At 44.5% G+C, this 21180-nt stretch overlaps 1 protein-coding gene across 1 annotated transcript in view; it reads left to right on the top strand.

The window, feature by feature from the left end:
• The window catches only part of LOC134792418 (aminopeptidase N-like), a 47329-nt gene that overhangs the window by 15477 nt on the left and 10672 nt on the right, over positions 1 to 21180 (top strand). The window contains exons 7-9 of the mRNA XM_063763716.1: positions 325 to 508; positions 14007 to 14242; positions 16677 to 16857. Coding sequence (XP_063619786.1) covers positions 325 to 508; positions 14007 to 14242; positions 16677 to 16857 — 601 coding nt within the window. The remainder of the gene's footprint in view (positions 1 to 324; positions 509 to 14006; positions 14243 to 16676; positions 16858 to 21180) is intronic.

Raw genomic sequence — 21180 nt, 5'->3', positions numbered from 1 at the left:
GTGACCTCATGTGTAGTCGGGTACTCGTGTACATTACTAAATATCAACTTAAAGTAATGCTTGATGCTTATATAATTGATTATTTTACCTTATTTTTTCGTATGTTTGGAGAAAAGCACTATATATGCCTCGGCGGACATAGCAATTCAAGAATTCGTCTCATTTTAATATTTTAAACTTTCGCGTTTTGAACACATATTAACTCACATTTATAGACGGGTCGTCTCATTTTGTCGGACTCAGTTTCACTCCGTCCGACAAAGTTTGCTCATCTACGAGTTACCGTTGCGTCATGTGCCTTAATGTAGTATTTTTTGCTTTCAGAGAAACCACGCTCCTGTTCGACCCCGCCGCCAGCGGTCCCCGCGACAAACAGAACGTCGCCATCGACGTCGCGCACGAACTCGCGCACCAATGGTTCGGCAACCTGGTCACCATGAAGTGGTGGACCGACCTCTGGCTCAACGAGGGCTTCGCCACTTACATCGAGTATGTCGGCGTTGACCATGTGAGTGTCTATGGCAATATAGTCTGGGATCATAGTGGTTATACCCGCTCACGAACTAGCGCACCAATGGTTCGGCAACCTGGTCACCATGAAGTGGTGGACCGACCTCTGGCTCAACGAGGGCTTCGCCACTTACATCGAGTATGTCGGCGTTGACCTTGTGAGTGTCTATGGCAATATAGTCTGGGATCATAGTGGTTATACCCGCTCACGAACTAGCGCACCAATGGTTCGGCAACCTGGTCACCATGAAGTGGTGGACCGACCTCTGGCTCAACGAGGGCTACGCCACTTACATCGAGTACGACGGCGTTGACCATGTGAGTGTCTATGGCAATATAGTCTGGGATCATAGTGGTTATACCCGCTCACGAACTAGCGCACCAATGGTTCGGCAACCTGGTCACCATGAAGTGGTGGACCGACCTCTGGCTCAACGAGGGCTTCGCCACTTACATCGAGTATGTCGGCGTTGACCATGTGAGTGTCTATGGCAATATAGTCTGGGATCATAGTGGCTATACCCGCTCACGAACTAGCGCACCAATGGTTCGGCAACCTGGTCACCATGAAGTGGTGGACCGACCTCTGGCTCAACGAGGGCTTCGCCACTTACATCGAGTATGTCGGCGTTGACCATGTGAGTGTCTATGGCAATATAGTCTGGGATCATAGTGGTTATACCCGCTCACGAACTAGCGCACCAATGGTTCGGCAACCTGGTCACCATGAAGTGGTGGACCGACCTCTGGCTCAACGAGGGCTTCGCCACTTACATCGAGTATGTCGGCGTTGACCATGTGAGTGTCTATGGCAATATAGTCTGGGATCATAGTGGTTATACCCGCTCACGAACTAGCGCACCAACGGTTCGGCAACCTGGTCACCATGAAGTGGTGGACCGACCTCTGGCTCAACGAGGGCTTCGCCACTTACATCGAGTATGTCGGCGTTGACCATGTGAGTGTCTATGGCAATATAGTCTGGGATCATAGTGGTTATACCCGCTCACGAACTAGCGCACCAATGGTTCGGCAACCTGGTCACCATGAAGTGGTGGACCGACCTCTGGCTCAACGAGGGCTTCGCCACTTACATCGAGTATGTCGGCGTTGACCATGTGAGTGTCTATGGCAATATAGTCTGGGATCATAGTGGTTATACCCGCTCACGAACTAGCGCACCAATGGTTCGGCAACCTGGTCACCATGAAGTGGTGGACCGACCTCTGGCTCAACGAGGGCTTCGCCACTTACATCGAGTATGTCGGCGTTGACCATGTGAGTGTCTATGGCAATATAGTCTGGGATCATAGTGGTTATACCCGCTCACGAACTAGCGCACCAATGGTTCGGCAACCTGGTCACCATGAAGTGGTGGACCGACCTCTGGCTCAACGAGGGCTTCGCCACTTACATCGAGTATGTCGGCGTTGACCATGTGAGTGTCTATGGCAATATAGTCTGGGATCATAGTGGTTATACCCGCTCACGAACTAGCGCACCAATGGTTCGGCAACCTGGTCACCATGAAGTGGTGGACCGACCTCTGGCTCAACGAGGGCTTCGCCACTTACATCGAGTATGTCGGCGTTGACCATGTGAGTGTCTATGGCAATATAGTCTGGGATCATAGTGGTTATACCCGCTCACGAACTAGCGCACCAATGGTTCGGCAACCTGGTCACCATGAAGTGGTGGACCGACCTCTGGCTCAACGAGGGCTTCGCCACTTACATCGAGTATGTCGGCGTTGACCATGTGAGTGTCTATGGCAATATAGTCTGGGATCATAGTGGTTATACCCGCTCACGAACTAGCGCACCAATGGTTCGGCAACCTGGTCACCATGAAGTGGTGGACCGACCTCTGGCTCAACGAGGGCTTCGCCACTTACATCGAGTATGTCGGCGTTGACCATGTGAGTGTCTATGGCAATATAGTCTGGGATCATAGTGGTTATACCCGCTCACGAACTAGCGCACCAATGGTTCGGCAACCTGGTCACCATGAAGTGGTGGACCGACCTCTGGCTCAACGAGGGCTTCGCCACTTACATCGAGTACGACGGCGTTGACCATGTGAGTGTCTATGGCAATATAGTCTGGGATCATAGTGGTTATACCCGCTCACGAACTAGCGCACCAATGGTTCGGCAACCTGGTCACCATGAAGTGGTGGACCGACCTCTGGCTCAACGAGGGCTTCGCCACTTACATCGAGTATGTCGGCGTTGACCATGTGAGTGTCTATGGCAATATAGTCTGGGATCATAGTGGTTATACCCGCTCACGAACTAGCGCACCAATGGTTCGGCAACCTGGTCACCATGAAGTGGTGGACCGACCTCTGGCTCAACGAGGGCTTCGCCACTTACATCGAGTATGTCGGCGTTGACCATGTGAGTGTCTATGGCAATGTAGTCTGGGGTTATACTCCTTTAGATGAATCTATTTGGTATTCCTTATAATAACGAGTAAGTTTTTCTATAAGTACCTAGTTCAGTTCAACACATACTTCGGCTTTGATCATGTGAGTGTGCTCTATGGCAATAGAGTATGGGGTTAGACTTATAAGACTTTGTAGCCCAAAGAATATACAGTATGTAACTTCTTTTCAACACAAAATAAAACTTCCGAATCGAGTTCGACCGAGACACACGACTTGTCATCAAAAAACTAACAAAGAAGGCCCCTCTACATCTCCCAATACGGCTTGTCACCGCGGGGGATAATGACTATAACCCTCCATCTCCACAAAAAAATCTCTACATCTGTACCTACAACGCAAGATCACTACAATCTGAAGAAAGATTAGTCGACTTTAAAAGAGCTATTTCGAACATAAAATACGATATCATCGGACTCGCAGAAATAAGACGAACAGGATATAATATCGTAGAAGAAGAAAATCACATATTCTGCTATTACGGAGAAACGAAAGGTCAATACGGAGTTGGATTCCTAATCAAAAAAGAATATAAGCAAAATATAGAGAGTTTCATTGGAGTCTCTGAACGCATATGCATCTTAAACCTTAAATTCGATAATTCTAAACTTACAATTATCCAAGCTCACGCACCCACTATTGACGCAAGCGACCAAGATATAAATAACTTTTATAACCAGCTCCAGAATGTCCACTGTCAATACAGCAACCAGAAAATCATACTAGGCGATTTTAATGCCCGTGTCGGACAACAAGTACCGGGCGAAGAACGTATACTGGGAAAGTACTGTTACGGAAATAGAGACAAAAGAGGTGAAAGATTGCTCCAGTTCTGTTGGGAAAATAAACTCTACATTATTAATAGTTTATTCAAAAAGAACAAAAAAACGATGTGGACATGGCTCTCGCCAAAGAAAAGGAAAAGTCAAATCGATTATATATTAACAAATAGAAAAGAAAACATCACAAACCTAGAAATCATATCAAATCTAACATTTCCCAGCGACCACCGTCTCTTAAGAAGTACGCTACTTATTCAATCTGGAAAGAAAAGTAGAGCAACTTTTAAAAATTATAAAACTAAACTTGAAACGACAGAAGAAAAACAACAATTCACGGAAATATTAAATAGAAGCATAAAAGAAATGAAAATAGAAGAAAATGAAAACGTAGAGTCTTTATACAGCAAGATAAAGAAAACAATAATTACCAGTATATATTCGATCCAACAGAAACCACAAACAAAACGAGAAAACATCCCTGATCATATAAAATGCCTTATTACAAGAAGAAATCATTTAACACACAAGAAATCCTTATCGAAGGAAGAAAAAGAAGAACGTACGAACCTATACAAAAATATATATAAGTTAATGAAACAAGAACGAACACAACAAAGAATAAAAGTAATCGAAAAACACCTCGAATCTACAGGTAGCTTAAAAAAAGGCCTCAAGAATCTTAATACCACCAAACAATGGATACCAAACATAAAAGACGACAAAACTGGTAAAAAGATATTTTCAAGATCTGAAATAATAGAAAAGGCAACTACATTTTTCAAAAACCTATATTCGGCAAAAGAAACGCGTCTACAAATAGAAACTACTAACCAAAACTCTACCTCTTTGGCTAGATTTTCAGTACATGAAGTAATGAAAAAAATTGAATCCCTTAAATCCGACAAAAGTAACGGGCCAGATGGAATACCAAATGAAGCAATAAAACTGGGCAAACACATACTAGCACCCCATATAACAACTTTATTTAACAAAATTTTAGACAGCAGAACAATTCCAGAAGAATGGGCAAAATCCGATATAATCTTACTTTACAAAAAAGGAGACCCGGCCAATATTGGAAATTATCGACCAATAAGTCTTCAGCCAAATATGTACAAACTCTTTGCTTCATGTCTTGAGAACCGCTTAGCCATGTTTACAGAGAAATTTCAGCCTCCAGAACAAGCTGGTTTCAGGAAAAACTTTTCCACAACAGACCACATGTACACTCTAAATTTGATAATAGAGAAATATATAGAGCGCAAAATGCCACTCTACCTGGCATTTATTGATTACGCCAAGGCCTTTGACTCTATATCACATAATAGTATGTGGAAGGCTCTAAATGAGTGTGAAGTACCATCGGAAACCATAGATCTTATAAAAGACATCTATTACAAAAGCAAAAGTCGTGTTAAATTAGAGAGACAAGGTTCTGAAATAAATATACGTAGAGGCGTTAGACAGGGTGACCCCCTATCACCAAGAATCTTTATAGCAGTCCTCCAAAGCGTGATGAAAACTCTGAACTGGGACAGAAAAGGAATAAATATAAATGGGAAACTTCTCAGTAATCTCCGTTTTGCGGATGACATCATACTTTTTTCTGAAACAGCATCTCAATTAGAAGAAATGATTAATGGCCTAAATGAAGTAAGCAGTGAGATCGGCTTAGAATTAAATACTACCAAGACCCAAGTAATGACGAACCACCATAAAATACCAATAAGTGTTAACAACAATACACTAGAATACGTTCAAAGCTATGTTTACTTAGGCCAACAGGTGTCATTCTCCGCAACAAGAATCGAAGACGAGGTCAAAAGAAGGGTTAACATTACATGGAATAAATTTTGGAGCAATAAAGAAACCCTAAAATCAAAGCTCCCTATGAAGCTCAAGAAAAAAGTTATCGACTCTTGTTTACTACCCTGCCTAACATACGGCTCCCAAACCTGGATATATAATAAAAAAATAAAAAATAAAATTCAAGTAAGTCAGAAAGCAATGGAACGGAGTGTACTTAATATAAGATTAAAAGACAGAAAAAGAAACACTGAAATAAGAAATATCACAAAAATAATAGATGCTTTGGAACACTCTAAAAAACTTAAATGGAAATGGGCCGGCCATATAGCGCGCATGGACAAAGAAAAATGGACACAGAGAATAACTACTTGGCAAGGACCAGCAAACAAAAGAAAAAGAGGTAAACCGAGAGAAAAATGGATTGACGAAATTATAAGAAAAGCCGGCAAAGACTGGATCACAAAAGCACAGGATAGACAGGCGTGGAGCAAAATGGAGGAGGCCTTTACCCGTTGAGGGGTCCATATTGAAAAACTTGCAATTAATAATTTTAATAATTTAATGTGTTAATATATTTATAAATTTAGATTTTTAATAACAGCTTTAACATAATTAGTGATAGAATACTGTAATTGATATATAGAGAATGAAACTTGATTTCTGCATGGAACTACAATTTATATTAAGAGCGCTATTACATTTCGGCGTTGAGCGAGTTTAGGTATTTTACGCGCTGCGGCAGGCCGTGCGAGCTCAGTACGCCGATCCCTTCTACCACACTCGCACTACAATGATGGATTAAACATTCTTGATCCTTCGCGAAGCATATTGAAATCAACCATAACAACACTAACTGTACTTTACTTTTAAAGTTCTAAAACTGTTATTTGGTAAGTACGAAAATACTAAATGCAGTGCAAATGTACATAGGGGCTGTTCATAAATTACGTCATCTATTTTTGACGATTTTTGACCCCCCCCCCCCCCCCCCCCCCACCCCTCAAATCATCCAAAAATCAAGCTTCGGATGAATCTGTTTCCTCCTACGTCATGTTACCATCATCCGATGACCAGACCCCCCCCCCACTCCTCCCATTTGAAACGACGTAATTTATGAATAGCCCCATACTCGTACTTATGAAGGTATATTATTCGAAAGAAATTATAGGTACCTACTCGCTTATTTACATGTTTCGTCATTGCATTTGGTACCTATAGGTTGTAAAGTTTGTATCAACGAGGGTTTAAAAACGAACTGGTACTGAGGGTCTGATGATGATTAAGGTGGTCACGGATACCAATCAACCATGTAGTAACATGATTAGGCTCGTTTGATTCGTCTCAACAAGATCTTTGACACTGAAGATACACAGGGTCTGATGATGGAGCTGGAAGGTGGCCACGGGTACCAGTCTATCATGTAACTAAACAACTTCGTGTTTGGGCTCGTTTGATTCGTCTCAACAAGATCTTTGACACAAGACAGTACTCAGGGTCTGATGATGGAGCTGGAAGGTACCATTACCAATCAACCATGCAACTAAACCACATCGTGTTTAGGATCGTTTGATTCGTCTCAACAAGATCTTTGACACTAGGTGATACTCAGAGTCTGATGATGGAGCTGGAAGGTGGTCACCGGTACCAATCAACCATGCAACTAAACCACTTCGTGTTTAGGCTCGTTTTATTCGTTTCAACAAGATCTTTGACACAAAATAGTACTCAGGATCTGATGTTGGAGCCGGAAGGTGGTCACCGGTACCAATCAACCATGCAACTAAACCATTTCGTGTTTAGGCACGTTTTATTCATCTCAACAAGATCTTTGACACAAGGTAGTACTCAGGGTCTGATGATGGAGCGCGAAGGTGGCGACGGGTACCTGTCTATCATCATCAGCTCCATCATCAGACCCTGAGTAGTATCTTGTGTCAAACATCTTATTGCGACGAATCAAACGAGCCCAAACACGAAGTGGTTCAGTTACATGGTAGACTGGTACCCGTGGCCACAGTCCAGCTCCATCATCAGACCCTGAGTACTAACTTGTGTCAAAGATCTTGTTGCGACGAATCGAACGAAGCCAAACACGAAGTGGTTTAGTTGCATGGTTGATTGGTACCGGTGACCACCTTCCGGATCCATCATCAGACCCTCAGTACTACCTTGTGTCAAAGATCTTGTTGCGAAAAATCAAACGAGCCCAAACACGAAGTGGTTCAGTTACATGGTAGACTGGTACCCGTGGCCACAGTCCAGCTCCATCATCAGACCCTGAGTACTAACTTGTGTCAAAAATCTTGTTGCGACGAATCGAACGAAGCCAAAGACGAAGTGGTTTAGTTGCATGGTTGATTGGTACCGGTCACCACCTTCCGGACCCATCATCAGACCCTCAGTACTACCTTGTGTCAAAGATCTTGTTGCGACAAATCAAACGAGCCCAAACACGAAGTGGTTCAGTTACATGGTAGACTGGTACCCGTGGCCACCTTCCAGCTCCATCATCAGATCCTGAGTACTATCTTGTGTCCAAGGTCTTGTTGAGACGAATCAAACGAGCCTAAACACGAAGTGGTTTAGTTGCATGGTTGATTGGTACCGGTGACCACCTTCCGGCTCCAACAAGTCCAACATCAGACCCTGAGTACTATCTTGTGTCAAAGATCTTATAGAAACGAATAAAACGAGCCTAAACACGAAGTGGTTTAGTGGCATGGTTGATTGGTACCGGTGACCACCTGCCGGCTCCATCATCAGACCCTGAGTACTATCTTGTGTCAAAGATCTTGTTGAGACGAATCAAACGAGCCTAAACACGAAGTGGTTTAGTTGCATGGTTGATTGGTACCGGTGACCACCTTCCGGCTCCATCATCAGACCCTGAGTATTATCTTGTGCCAAAGATCTTGTTGAGACGAATCAAACGAGCCCAAACACGAAGTGGTTTAGTTGCATGGTTGATTGGTACCGGTGACCACCTTCCGGCTCCATCATCAGACCCTGAGTACTATCTTGAGTCAAATAAATACATATAGAATGTCAGGTCGTTTCAAATATTTTTAATCCTGTCCGGTAGTTTATTAAACTGTACCATTATAAATTATAATACTATAAAAACAGTGCTAGGATCAAAGTCTCTCGTTGCGGTTTACACGCACACAGTATAGCGTTTTACACGGCGCCCGCCGCACACAATGATAAAAAACCTCGTCGTAGCCGTTGAAAATGTGCGGAGCCGACCGACACACGTCCTGCCTCTACAAGCTCTGCCGCGGCACTGAGCTGGCGCAGCGCGCGTCATCGGTAATATAGAGCAGTTTTCAAAAAATTGCCAAAAAATTATAGTAGAATTTCATAAACACTAATGTATACCAACAGTATAAGCAAACGTTGCAGATTGCTTGAGTATGAAAATGACTTCGATATTAAGTAGATTTTCGTAGGAATTGACACTTGTTTCGGAGAGAAAATCGAGTTCGTTTTACTTTGATTTTCTCTTTCTCAAAGGTATGTAGGAAAAATATAGTTTGATATGCCTAAAGTACAGGGTATTAGTAATACAAAATAGCCAGGTTTAGCAGAGTAAAATTCTCAACATTTCCAAATAAGAGCTCGCCATTCAGTGCTTCACGGGGTTTTTCGGAAACGACCATCAGAACAAAAATCATTACTAATTTAATAAGTCCTTTTTCTAATATTTACAACGATATTTATAAAGATAAGAAGACGCTTTTACTGGAACAAGTACTCATTGTTTCTAATAATGAGCGCAAAGTCCTGAATTTCGTCGACTAGTATCATCAATTTTGCATTATTTCGACTTTTCTTGTAAGAGCGCTCTTAAGTTAATTAATCATGGTTGGACGACAATTTAATAATCAATGTATAAATTTAATAATTATGTTATGCATGTTAATTAAGTACTTCATTATGGAAATAAAGAGGCTTTATTATTATTATTCTCTTTATTCAATTAGGGTCTTAGGTTAGGGTTTTACAATGTGAGTATAAAAGTAAAATATAAAAACACTTACAAAACATAACAAAAATATATAAACACATTATAAAAAACCTAACCTAGGGTGCCGCCGGCAGCGGGGCAGGGTCCAAGCTGCCGGTGGTCAGGGCCGCAGAGTGAGGAATCGACGTACTATACGCGCCGTGTCCAAAATTACCGCCTTCTGCATCTGACCCTTGATCCAACCACCCAGCGAGAGTCTCTCTAGGTGTTGGTCGAGACTCTTCGCTATGAGACCGTTCGCTGACACGACTATAGGAACAATGATCGTCGAGTCAACATCCCACATAGCGGTTATCTCGTGGGCTAAGTCTAGGTACTTGCTGGACTTGTCCTTCTCGGCCTTCACGAGATTCTCATCATGGGGGATGGTGACGTCGACGAGCACGGTCCGGCGCTGCGATCGATCTATCAGCACGATGTCAGGCTTATTGGCTACAATAGTCCTGTCAGTGATGATAGATCGATCCCAATAGAGCGTGGCACGACCATTTTCGAGAACTGGCGCAGGTGAGTACTTGTAGTACGGCACTTCGCGGTCCACAAGGCCGTATAGGACGGCAAGCTGCTGGTGAATAATTCTGGCTACGAGGTTATGTCTGTGCAAGTACTCGCCGTTAGCAAGATGAGAACAACCGGAGATAATATGCCTGAGTGACTCTCCGGGACGGCGGCATGCCCGACAAATGTCGACCGTACCGTCCTTCAGGATATATTTCCGATAGTTGTTCGTCATCATCACTTCGTCCGCAATTGCACAGGCAAAACCCTCGGTTTCTCCGAAGAGGTCCCCGAATCGTAACCAGTTCACCGACGCGAGCAGGTCCACATCGGGTCCCGTGAGGGCCTTGTAGAACCGCCCGTGTAGCACCTTACTCTCCCATGCCGCCTTGCGATCCGCAGTACTTAGTACCACAGGTTTGCGCCAGTTCTCGTTTGCCAAGGAGAGCGGCGTGAGGTTCCTGTCTACTGCCACCACATCACGATGCATCCCACACTCGTTGCTAAGGAAATAATTCCTGAGATTGTACACCTCGCGGATGTGGAGATCCTTGGCGTTTAGGAAGCCTCGGCCTCCACACTTCCGTGGGATGTACAATCTCATAACTGACGAGCGTGGGTGTAGCATGCGATGTGTGGTGAGCAGTGACCGGACCCTCCGATCCAGGGCGTCCAGCTCGGTCTGAGTCCACCTTAGTATGCCAAAGGAGTATGTGAGTAGGGGCATTACCCAGGCGTTGAAGGCGCGCACTTTGTTGCCTCCTGACAAAAGACTGTTAAGGACTTTTGTGAGCCGACTGAAAAAGCGCTCCTTCACCGACCGTCTAATACCTTCTTCCTCAATACCCAACGACTGTGACATGCCAAGGTATTTATAGGTTTCTGATTCAGAGATGGATCTGAAAGACATTGTCTCAGAAAGTTGTAAATTTGTTGAATTTACAACTTTCCCCCGCTGTACATGCATAACCGCACATTTATCGACACCAAACTCCATGTTGATGGCATTACTGAAGACTTCGGTAGTTTTCAGTAGCTCCACCAAGTCTTGGCTATTTGGTGCAAATAATTTGAGATCATCCATGTACAGAAGGTGAGAAATGACTTCACCCCCTCTCCGAAGCCGGCAACCTAGTTCTAAATCCTTCAGCAAGGTACTGAGAGGATTCAGAGCTAGGCAGAACCACAGAGGACTCAGGCTATCACCCTGAAATATTCCTCGCTCAATCCTTATAAAATCCTGCGGGCCAGGGCTCTCATCCCCGCCTCCTGGTTGACGAAGGACTGTGGTCCATTGCCTCATACATGCGCTTAGAAAGGCTCTTAAAGCTGTATCAACTTTATACAGCTCTAAGACCCTCTCCAGCCATGAGTGAGGCACCGAATCATAGGCCTTCTTGTAGTCAATCCAGGCTGCTGAGAGGGCCCCCCTGTTCCTCCGGATTTGTTGGCAGATGGTCATGTCTATGAGGAGGAGCTCTTTAGTACCACGGGACCCAACCCTACATCCATTTTGAGCAGAGGCCAAAATATTGTTTGCGACAATGTGCGCGTTGATTTTTGCTCTCAAAATGGATGTAAGGAGCTTGTAGAGTGTAGGCAAGCATGTGATGGGTCTGTAGTTCTTCGCTTCCGTGGTACTACCGGACTTATAGAGCAGGAAGGTGACACCAGTTGTTAAGGAAGGTGGGGGAGAACCAAGCTCGAGGGCTTGTTGAAATTGTGCTGCCAAGCAGGAGTGTGAGCATCGGAACCATTTTAGCCAGAAGTTGTGCAATCCATCCGGCCCAGGACTTTTCCAGTTCTGGGCCGTGCGAATGGCACAACTTACGTCATCGGGGCTGATGGTGACTGCCCCCATAGGTTCGATGGACTCGCACTCACGCTCGACAACACTCATCCAACTCCCCTCGGTGTGTCCGACAGGCACTGACCAGATGCTACGCCAGAAGTCATTCATGACAGTAGCATCCGGTGGCTGCGAGTCGGACGCACGAGGGTTGGTTTCCTCCCACTTTCGGTACATCTTCCTTTGGTCACTCTGGAAAAGACGGTTCTGCTGGAATCGGTCCACACGCTCTCTGTAGCGGCGAATACGGTTTGCCCATGCATAGACTTTCTGCTTTAGAAAGTCGATGCGCTCCGTAATGTTGGCCATGTAGTCGCGGGGCCTAATATCCGTCCCCGCGAATGCCTGGTTTACAAAGCGCATTACTCGGGGGCGATTGTTGCCCCCCCTGAAGCAGATCAGCTTTGCGATAAGAGTCCTAAAAGAGCTGATACGTCGCTCGATCCGTATTTGCCATGCGGGGGCACCCCCGGCGGTCCTAGGTGCACGTTCAGAGTCCGGAAACTTGACTCGTGCAACACGGCACGCCGCGATGGCTCCGCAATACATGATCGCGTGCGTATCATCTAAATCTTTACTAGTCCGCAAATATGGCTCTAGTAAAGCGTTTAGGGCTCCCATTAGCGCTAGATTGTGTCTATTCATAGGCAAACGTGGTAATCGTGGCCTAGTATTGGGTGTGGAGCGATACTGCGTAATCGCCTCATCCAAAGTCCTCCTCAGTTGCTCATTGGCTGTACTACTCACACTCTGCGCGAACTCCTCCTCGTCGGCACAGAGATCTACCCGCGGCGCCTCCGGTGCCTGGTCGGGTGCCGGCACCGGATCCGGCGATGTGGCGGGCGGGTCTCGCACCGAGGTGGAGGCTGCGCGAGCAGAGAGAGCCTCCAGGCGAAGCCGATCAAGTGTCGAGTCATCCAACCGCTTTAGCCGCTGGATGACTCGCACCTGATCCGATAGCCGTTGCGCAGTCACGTCGATGGTTGGTTCGAGGGTCTGAAACAGTGGAAGCATTCGGACACGGTACGCGCATAAGTCGGTTCCCCCCTCTGTAGCCCCATAGTAGGCGCGCATGACGTTCTCATTCATGGTTTGAGACCATCTCATGCGACGCACTACACCACCGGCAGCGGGAGCCGTGGGCGGAGCAAGATGTCCCGCAGGCCCCAAGCGTGCCGGCAGCGGTGGCCGCCCGCGTCGCGCTGGTGGTCGTGGCGGCGGCGGCGGCGGCCCGCACTCGTCGCTCGACTCGCTGGTATCGGGCGCAGTGGCGAATTCATCGCCCGATGATTGTGAGGAGACGGACGAGACGGGCGAGGGTGGTGGGCGTGCGTTGGCTGTGGTAGACGCTTGTGAACGCGCTTTACTTCGTGTAATCATTTTCCTTTGTCATTCAACCATTGTTTGTCGGCTAGTTTCGTACAGTTACATTTTTTGCGGTCACGTATCCTTTTGCGAAGTGTCGCATTATTGTGAAGGTAACATTTCCACAAAAAAAAAATCAACTAAAATGTAATAAAAGCCAGTAAAAACATATTTGATCGCATATAAAAGGAAAATTTAGTAAAAAACGCGTCTGACGCGTTATTATTATTATTATTAACTTCTTTTCTATTGTACTATAGTTCAGTTTGTGTCGACCGTGTGAGTGTTTATGTGGGTAACGTAGGCCATAGATGGCCATAGCTCGGCAACTTGATCGTTAATTGTCTTACAACTTTGACACAAAATCCAGAAAAACTTGTCAATAATTAGTGAATATCTTTGGAAGATTTTGCACATCTTACGTTACATTCAAGAGTTATAAATGCGAATTTAAAAAGAAAGTCATTTCATTTATTCATAATCAATAATACAAGTGTGTCTGAATGTTACATTGTTATCTAAATAAATCATGCCTATTTACAATTTACAAATATTCATTTACAATTTTACAATAATACCAAATCATTTAATTTAAAATCATTTCTACTCATTTTATTGGCTTGAGTTTACATACACAACTTTGTACAGAAGAATAAGGGGGTCTTTAGAAAAAAGAGCCGTAGGTAGTTCAAATAATGTTTCTAAACTTTTAACTTTACAGATCGAACCCGAATGGAACATGTTCGAATCCTTCTCCATCGACAAGATGGACCTCCTCCGCTCAGACTCCCTCAAGAACACCTCCCCCGTCTCCAGGAAGGTCATCGACGCCTCCGAGATCTCGCAGAAATTCGACGAGATCTCGTATACGAAGGGGGCTAATTTGATTCGAATGTTGAACCACACGGTGTCAGAGGAGCTGTTTCATAAAGGACTGCTGATCTATTTAAATCAATGGTAAGACACTATTAAAATTTATTTATAAACTAATATGAAATTCGGTGAGATCTTGTATTTGAAAGGGGCAGTCTATTACGAATGCTGAACAACATATTGGTGGAATCGACTATGAGCCGTTTGTACTAATAATATTATAAATGATATCGATTCGAAACTATACCTCTCGTGTCGAATGATCCCTTTACCAGATAGTGCATAATTATATTCCATCGTATATTCACGGAAAATTACGAATGTGTCTTGCTATTTCAGTCAGTCTCAGTACAAAAAGTACTGTCATCGACTGAACTAGCATGACAAATACGATCGTTTCTGAGAAAATACGATGGAAAACAATTTATGCACAACATCTGAAACACATAGTCCGGTGAATATATATATTTTTTTTTTTTTATTGGTCACTTTCATATATGACATTTATTACAGTTTCTCTTTATTTATTTTTCGTCTTAAGTTAGGGTTTTTATAATATATAAAAGTAAAACATAAAAACACTTACAAAACGATAAAAAATACATATAAACACATTATAAAAAAACCTAACCTAGGGTGCCGCCAGCAGCGGGGCAGGGCCCAAGCTACCGGTGGTCAGGGCTGCAGAGAGAGGAACCGGCGGACTATCCGCGCCGTGTCCAAGATCACCGCCTTCTGCATCTGACCCTTGATCCAACCACCTAGCGAGAGTCTCTCAAGGTGTTGGTCGAGACTCTTCGCTATTAGACCGTTCACTGAAACGACTATCGGGACAATGATCGTCGAATCAACATCCCACATGGCGATTATCTCGTGAGCCAAGTCTAGGTACTTACTGGACTTGTCCTTCTCGGCCTTCACGTGATTCTCATCATGGGGGATGGTGATGTCAACGAGCACGGCCCGACGTTGCGATCGATCTATTATCACAATGTCAGGCTTATTGGCTACAATAGTCCTGTGATGATAGATCGATCCCAATAGAGCGTGGCATGACCATTCTCGAGAACAGGCGCAGGTAAGTACTTGTAGTATGGTACTTCGCGGTCCACAAGGCCATATAGAAGAGCAAGTTGCTGGTGAATAATTCTGGCTACGAGATTATGTCTGTGCAAGTACTCGCCGTTAGGAAGATGAGAACAACCGGAAATGATATGCCTGAGTGACTCTCCGGGACGGCGGCATGCCCGACAAATGTCGACCGTACCGTCCTTCAGGATATATTTCCGATAGTTGTTCGTCATCATCACTTCGTCCGCAATTGCACAGGCTAAACCCTCGGTTTCTCCGAAGAGGTCCCCGAATCGTAACCAGTTCACCGACGCGAGCAGGTCCACATCGGGTCCCGTGAGGGCCTTGTAGAACCACCCGTGTAGCACCTTACTCTCCCATGCCGCCCTGCGATCCGCAGTACTTAGTACCATAGGTTTGCGCCAGTTCTCGTTTGCCAAGGAGAGCGGCGTGAGGTTCCTGTCTACTGCCACCACATCACGATGCATCCCACACTCGTTGTTAAGGAAATAATTCCTGAGATTGTACACCTCGCGGTTGTGGAGATCCTTGGCGTTTAGGAAGCCTCGGCCTCCACACTTCCGTGGGATGTACAATCTCATAACTGACGAGCGTGGGTGTAGCATGCGATGTGTGGTGAGCAGTTACCGGACCCTCCGATCCAGGGCGTCCAGCTCGGTCTGAGTCCACCTTAGTATGCCAAAGGAGTATGTGAGTAGGGGCATTACCCAGGCGTTGAAGGCGCGCACTTTGTTGCCTCCTGACAAAAGACTGTTAAGGACTTTTGTGAGCCGACTGAAAAAGCGCTCCTTCACCGACCGTCTAATACCCTCGTCCTCAATACCCAACGACTGTGACATACCAAGGTATTTATAGGTTTCTGATTCAGAGATAGATCTGAAAGACATTGTCTCAGAAAGTTGTAAATTTGTTGAATTTACAACCCTCCCCCGCTGTACATGCATAACCGCACATTTATCGACACCAAACTCCATGTGGATGGCACTACTGAAGACTTCGGTGGTTTTCAGTAGCTCCAACAAGTCTTGGCTATTTGGTGCAAATAATTTGAGGTCATCCATGTACAGAAGGTGAGAAATGACTTCACCCTCTCTCCGAAGCCGGCAACCTAGTCCCAAATCCTTCAGCAGGGTACTGAGGGGATTGAGAGCTAGGCAGAACCATAGGGGACTCAGACTGTCGCCCTGAAATATTCCTCGCTCAATCCTTATAAAATCCTGCGGGTCAGGGGGGTCATCCCCGCCTCCTGGTTGACGAAGGACTGTGGTCCACTGCCTCATACACGCGCTTAGGAAGGCTCTCAAAGCTGCATCAACTTTATACAGCTCTAAGACCCTCCCCAACCATGAATGAGGCACCAAATCATAGGCCTTATTGCAGTATTTATTATTTGATGATTAAATAATTCAGTATTTCCATTATTCAGGACTTACTCAAACGCGGAAGAGAACGACCTCTGGGCAGCGATGTCAACGGCGGTAAAGTCGGACTCGAACCTGGGACAGCTGTCGGTCGTGGACTTCATGAACTCGTGGACCCGCCAGGCCGGATATCCGGTGGTTAATGTCAACAGGAACTATGAGAACGGCGATGTCATGTTTGAACAGGTAGGTTGTGACCGAGTCGGACTCGAACCTGGGACAGCTGTCGGTCGTGGACTTCATGAACTCGTGGACCCGCCAGGCCGGATATCCGGTGGTTAATGCCAACAGGAACTATGAGAACGGCGATGTCATGTTTGAACAGGTAGGTTGTGACCGAGTCGGGCTCGAACCTAGGACAGTCGGTCGTGGGCTTCATGAACTCGTGGACCCGCCAGGCCGGATATCCGGTTGTTAAAGTCAACAGGAACTATGAGAACGGCGATGTCATGTTTGAACAGGTAGGTTGTGACCGAGTCGGACTCGAACCTGGGATAGCTGTCGGTCGTGGACTTCATGAACTCGTGGACCCGCCAGGCCGGATATCCGGTTGTTAATGTCAACAGGAACTATGAGAACGGCAATGTCATGTTTGAACAGGTAGGTTGTAACCGACTCGGACTCGAACCTAGGACAGCTGTCGGTCGTGGACTTCATGAACTCGTGGACCCGCCAGGCCGGATATCCAGTGGTTAATGTCAACAGGAACTATGAGAACGGCGATGTCATGTTTGAACAGGTAGGTTATGACTGAGTCGGACTCGAACCTGGGATAGCTGTCGGTCGTGGACTTCATGAACTCGTGGACCCGCCAGGCCGGATATCCGGTTGTTAATGTCAACAGGAACTATGAGAACGGCGATGTCATGTCTGAACAGGTAGGTTGTAACCGAGTCGGACTCGAACCTAGGACAGTCGGTCGTGGACTTCATGAACTCGTGGGTGCCAGGCCGGATATCCGGTTGTTAATGTCAACAGGAACTATGAGAACGGCGATGTCATGTTTGAACAGGTAGGTTGTGACCGAGTCGGACTCGAACCTGGGACAGCTGTCGGTCGTGGACTTCATGAACTCGTGGACCCGCCAAGCCGGATATCCAGTGGTTAATGTCAACAGGAACTATGAGAACGGCGATGTTATGTTTGAACAGGTAAGTTATTAAACCACCTTTTAGCTGGGAGAGATTTCTTAGGGTGCAAAACTGCAAACGTAAAAACGCTCGAGATTTATATTATATAAAGCGAATATATCGCTCCTTGAGAAACATAACGTCATTATCCAAAAAATGGGGTTTTTGAGTTAAAAACGCCATCTAGCTCATATAATCGTAACGCACGCAATACGAAGACACCTATCGCCCTAGCTCTATTAGAACCACCAGAGGGCGCTAATGTCGTTATGGCGAATAGAGGGAATAGGCGCCTGCCTCATGGGAACAATGTCATTAAAGGGAAGTAAGTTGTAATTTTTTGGTTAGTGACGGTTATCTATGATATTCAATGGTAAGTACGTCAATTTTCATAAGAAATAGTGTATCTATACGTACTATGTCACTTTGAACTTATAATATGGTATCAAAATCAAAACTCAATTTAAAGCAATATTGTACTTTTCCCTTTAAGGACACTTGTACTTTTGCATTTTTTAACGTTTTGAGATAAGTAAAGTGACATTATATCTATAATGACGGTTTTGCTTAAAACTCGAAGCCATAATGCTGACTAAAAATAAAAACGTTCTGTTCTTTTACTTTAAGTGACATTGTGATTTTAAGAAGCTGACAGGAGTTTTAGCAGGTCAATCGTCATTATCTGTGTAGTGTCAATTTGCTAGCTTAGTTTACCCTAGCGACACTTGGCGTACTTAAATGAAAAATGACATTTTAAGCTTAAAGCCACTACAACGGGTACAGAACGCTTATAACGGTGTGGTTAATGAATGTCACTCGTTGTTTAATGTCACTGTGTTGTATTTGTTCAATAAGGTTCATAATGGGCTTGTATTATGGATACCTACTAGACGACTATTTATAATTAGATAGATATAGCCACATTAGGAGCCCTATTGAACTAACTGTGGAAATAGGTTGGTATGTGTAAGATTCCCGTTACAGTAGAAAATGTCTCAATGCAATTCAAGACAACAAAGTTTAAAGCTATTTTAATAAAGTTAATACTACTCTTTTAGTAGGTAGTAAAGTTAATACTGATGATGACGAAGAATTCGTACCTTGTTCGTACCCCCATCAGAAGAGCTAGTTCTATATACATTCAATAATGTAATGTGTCGCTTGTGAGTTTTTTATTGTTTTTCCTACTTTTAATTTTGCTACTGGCTGTTTCTAAACTATGTATTTATAATGTTGTTATTTTGAATTTGAATTTCTGAATGTGTATTTGTGGTATCTTCTTGCAAGGTGTCACCGATTGATTGTACGTAATACCTACCTAAATAAATCCCTAATTAAACTTTTGTCAGACGAAAATATATAAGTAGTCAATTTCGTGTGTCATATTCCGCCAGGACTTCACTTCCAGATCCAGCGACTTTGAGGTTTTTTGAGAAAGAAGGAATTAGTTACGCTCAAGTTTTGACGAAAGGCAAATGGAATAGGCCGAGAACTACGGTCGTTTCTGCTGCCAAGGCCATATGTGGTCCAACTATGTCGGCATTATCCAATCTGTGCTTGATCTGACTTTAGCATTGAAATCACCAAGAACAATGGTTCATGTTTCCTGCTTTTCGTCGTTAGATTTATTTAGGGGGTAATAATCTGGTAATATTCTTCAATCTTATCATCACAATGTGATGATGTCGATGCCTAGGTTTTGATTGGGCTTAATGTACCTGGTCTATATGACTTTGGCTTTGGGATATACTTAACGTCAACACAGCCACCTTGTCGGAGTAATTTGATAATCCGACAATGTTGTCCTTCCACTTCTTTGTAACGACAAAGCCTACTCCATATTGTCCGCAGGCTGTTCCAAAATGGTAAACGATTCACGCCTTCTCGTCATAGGCGTACCCACGGTGGGGCAAGGTGGGGCAGTTTCCCCACCCTGGTCTCTGACCATAAGCTAAGAATTTCCGTTTCAACCGTACCCTGTTACAACGTACCCAGCCTCCCCTACTTCTGCCCCACCCCTTAAAAAATGCTGCGTACGCCCATTCTTCTCGTCGAACTTCTGACAACCCCATTAATTTCTTTTACGCCGTGTTTCAGATCAGTGAGACGCTCTTCGTTAATCAAAGGGCGGCCTTTATAGGTGTTGGAGTTCTTTTTTCTTGCATGGGCCATTAAAATCTTTTTGTGGGTATCTTCCGCCCGGGGATTCTTAGCACCACTTTTACAGGGCACTTAGCGCCGTACCGAGGAGTCGTAGATGTCAAATGAGATTGGACCATAAGCCCACCATGCTGGTCCAGTGCGGGTTGTTGGATCGCCAGAGGCTCGTTTGTTATTCAACAGGGTGACCACGAGCAGGAGAGGCTGGTTTGGGATCCGTAACATGGCATTTGGGCCCCTTACACAGGGCCGTCTTAAACTATGCTGGGACCCCTGGGCACATAAGAATTTGGGGCCCTTTTCGAAAGTAAAGAAAGCTAATTTAGTAAACTAACATTTTTCTGCTATGATCTTCTATTTATTACGGGTAATTAAATATACTGTTACTGTCTGTCCTTCGGGGCCCCCTGAGGATGGGGGCCCTGGGCACGGGCCCCGTGTGCCCTTATGGTAAAGACGGTACTGCGGCCTTACATCCCATCCCTCAATTATTATCCTCCCCTTTGTTTATTTACTTTGGTAATTTTAGATCGTAAAAATTTGGCCAAACAAAACAAGCTAAGAATATTCTAGCTTTAAAGAAAAAATTGTCTAATTTGCTAATTTTTGAGACTGAAAGTCGCTTACTTTAATAAATATTAATTGACATCAATGTAAAATGGTGCTATTTGCGCTTTTTCATTGAAATAAAGGTTAAGTTATTTCAAATAACTGGATATAGTGTCACTTTTCCAGAAATTGAATCAATATTGCGAAGACGTCAAGTGACATTAAACAAAAATAAACGGAAAAGTGACATTACAATTTTCTTTTAATTGAATTATCTTAGATATTAAACAAAACAAACACAATTTGCTCTAATGGCTAACAAGCTTAGTTAAAAATCTAACAAAACATAGCAAAAAAACCTTACTTCTATCACTAGTACGGCATTTTTAGACGTTTGAAGATTTCGAAATTTTTAAATCTCTGTACCCAAAAAACACGTTTTTCGCTTAATGACACTGTGTTTCTCAAGGAGCGATTATGTGAGCTCAGCGTCGGCAAAAGTGGGCGTGGATCCGAGCAGGTCCGAGCAAAATAGCGTGCTCTTGTGTTGAAGGCCAAGACTTATTATTATGAGTCATCGCGCTAGCCAAGTAAGTAGATAAAGGTATAGTACAGATGTGTAAGTTCCAGAAACTTGTAAAAGTTGTCGGAGATTTTCGAAAATTTCACA

The sequence above is a fragment of the Cydia splendana genome, chromosome 7 (genome assembly GCF_910591565.1).
Source record: "Cydia splendana chromosome 7, ilCydSple1.2, whole genome shotgun sequence".
NCBI lineage: Eukaryota > Metazoa > Arthropoda > Insecta > Lepidoptera > Tortricidae > Cydia > Cydia splendana.
This window is presented reverse-complemented; position numbering and strand designations above follow the sequence as displayed.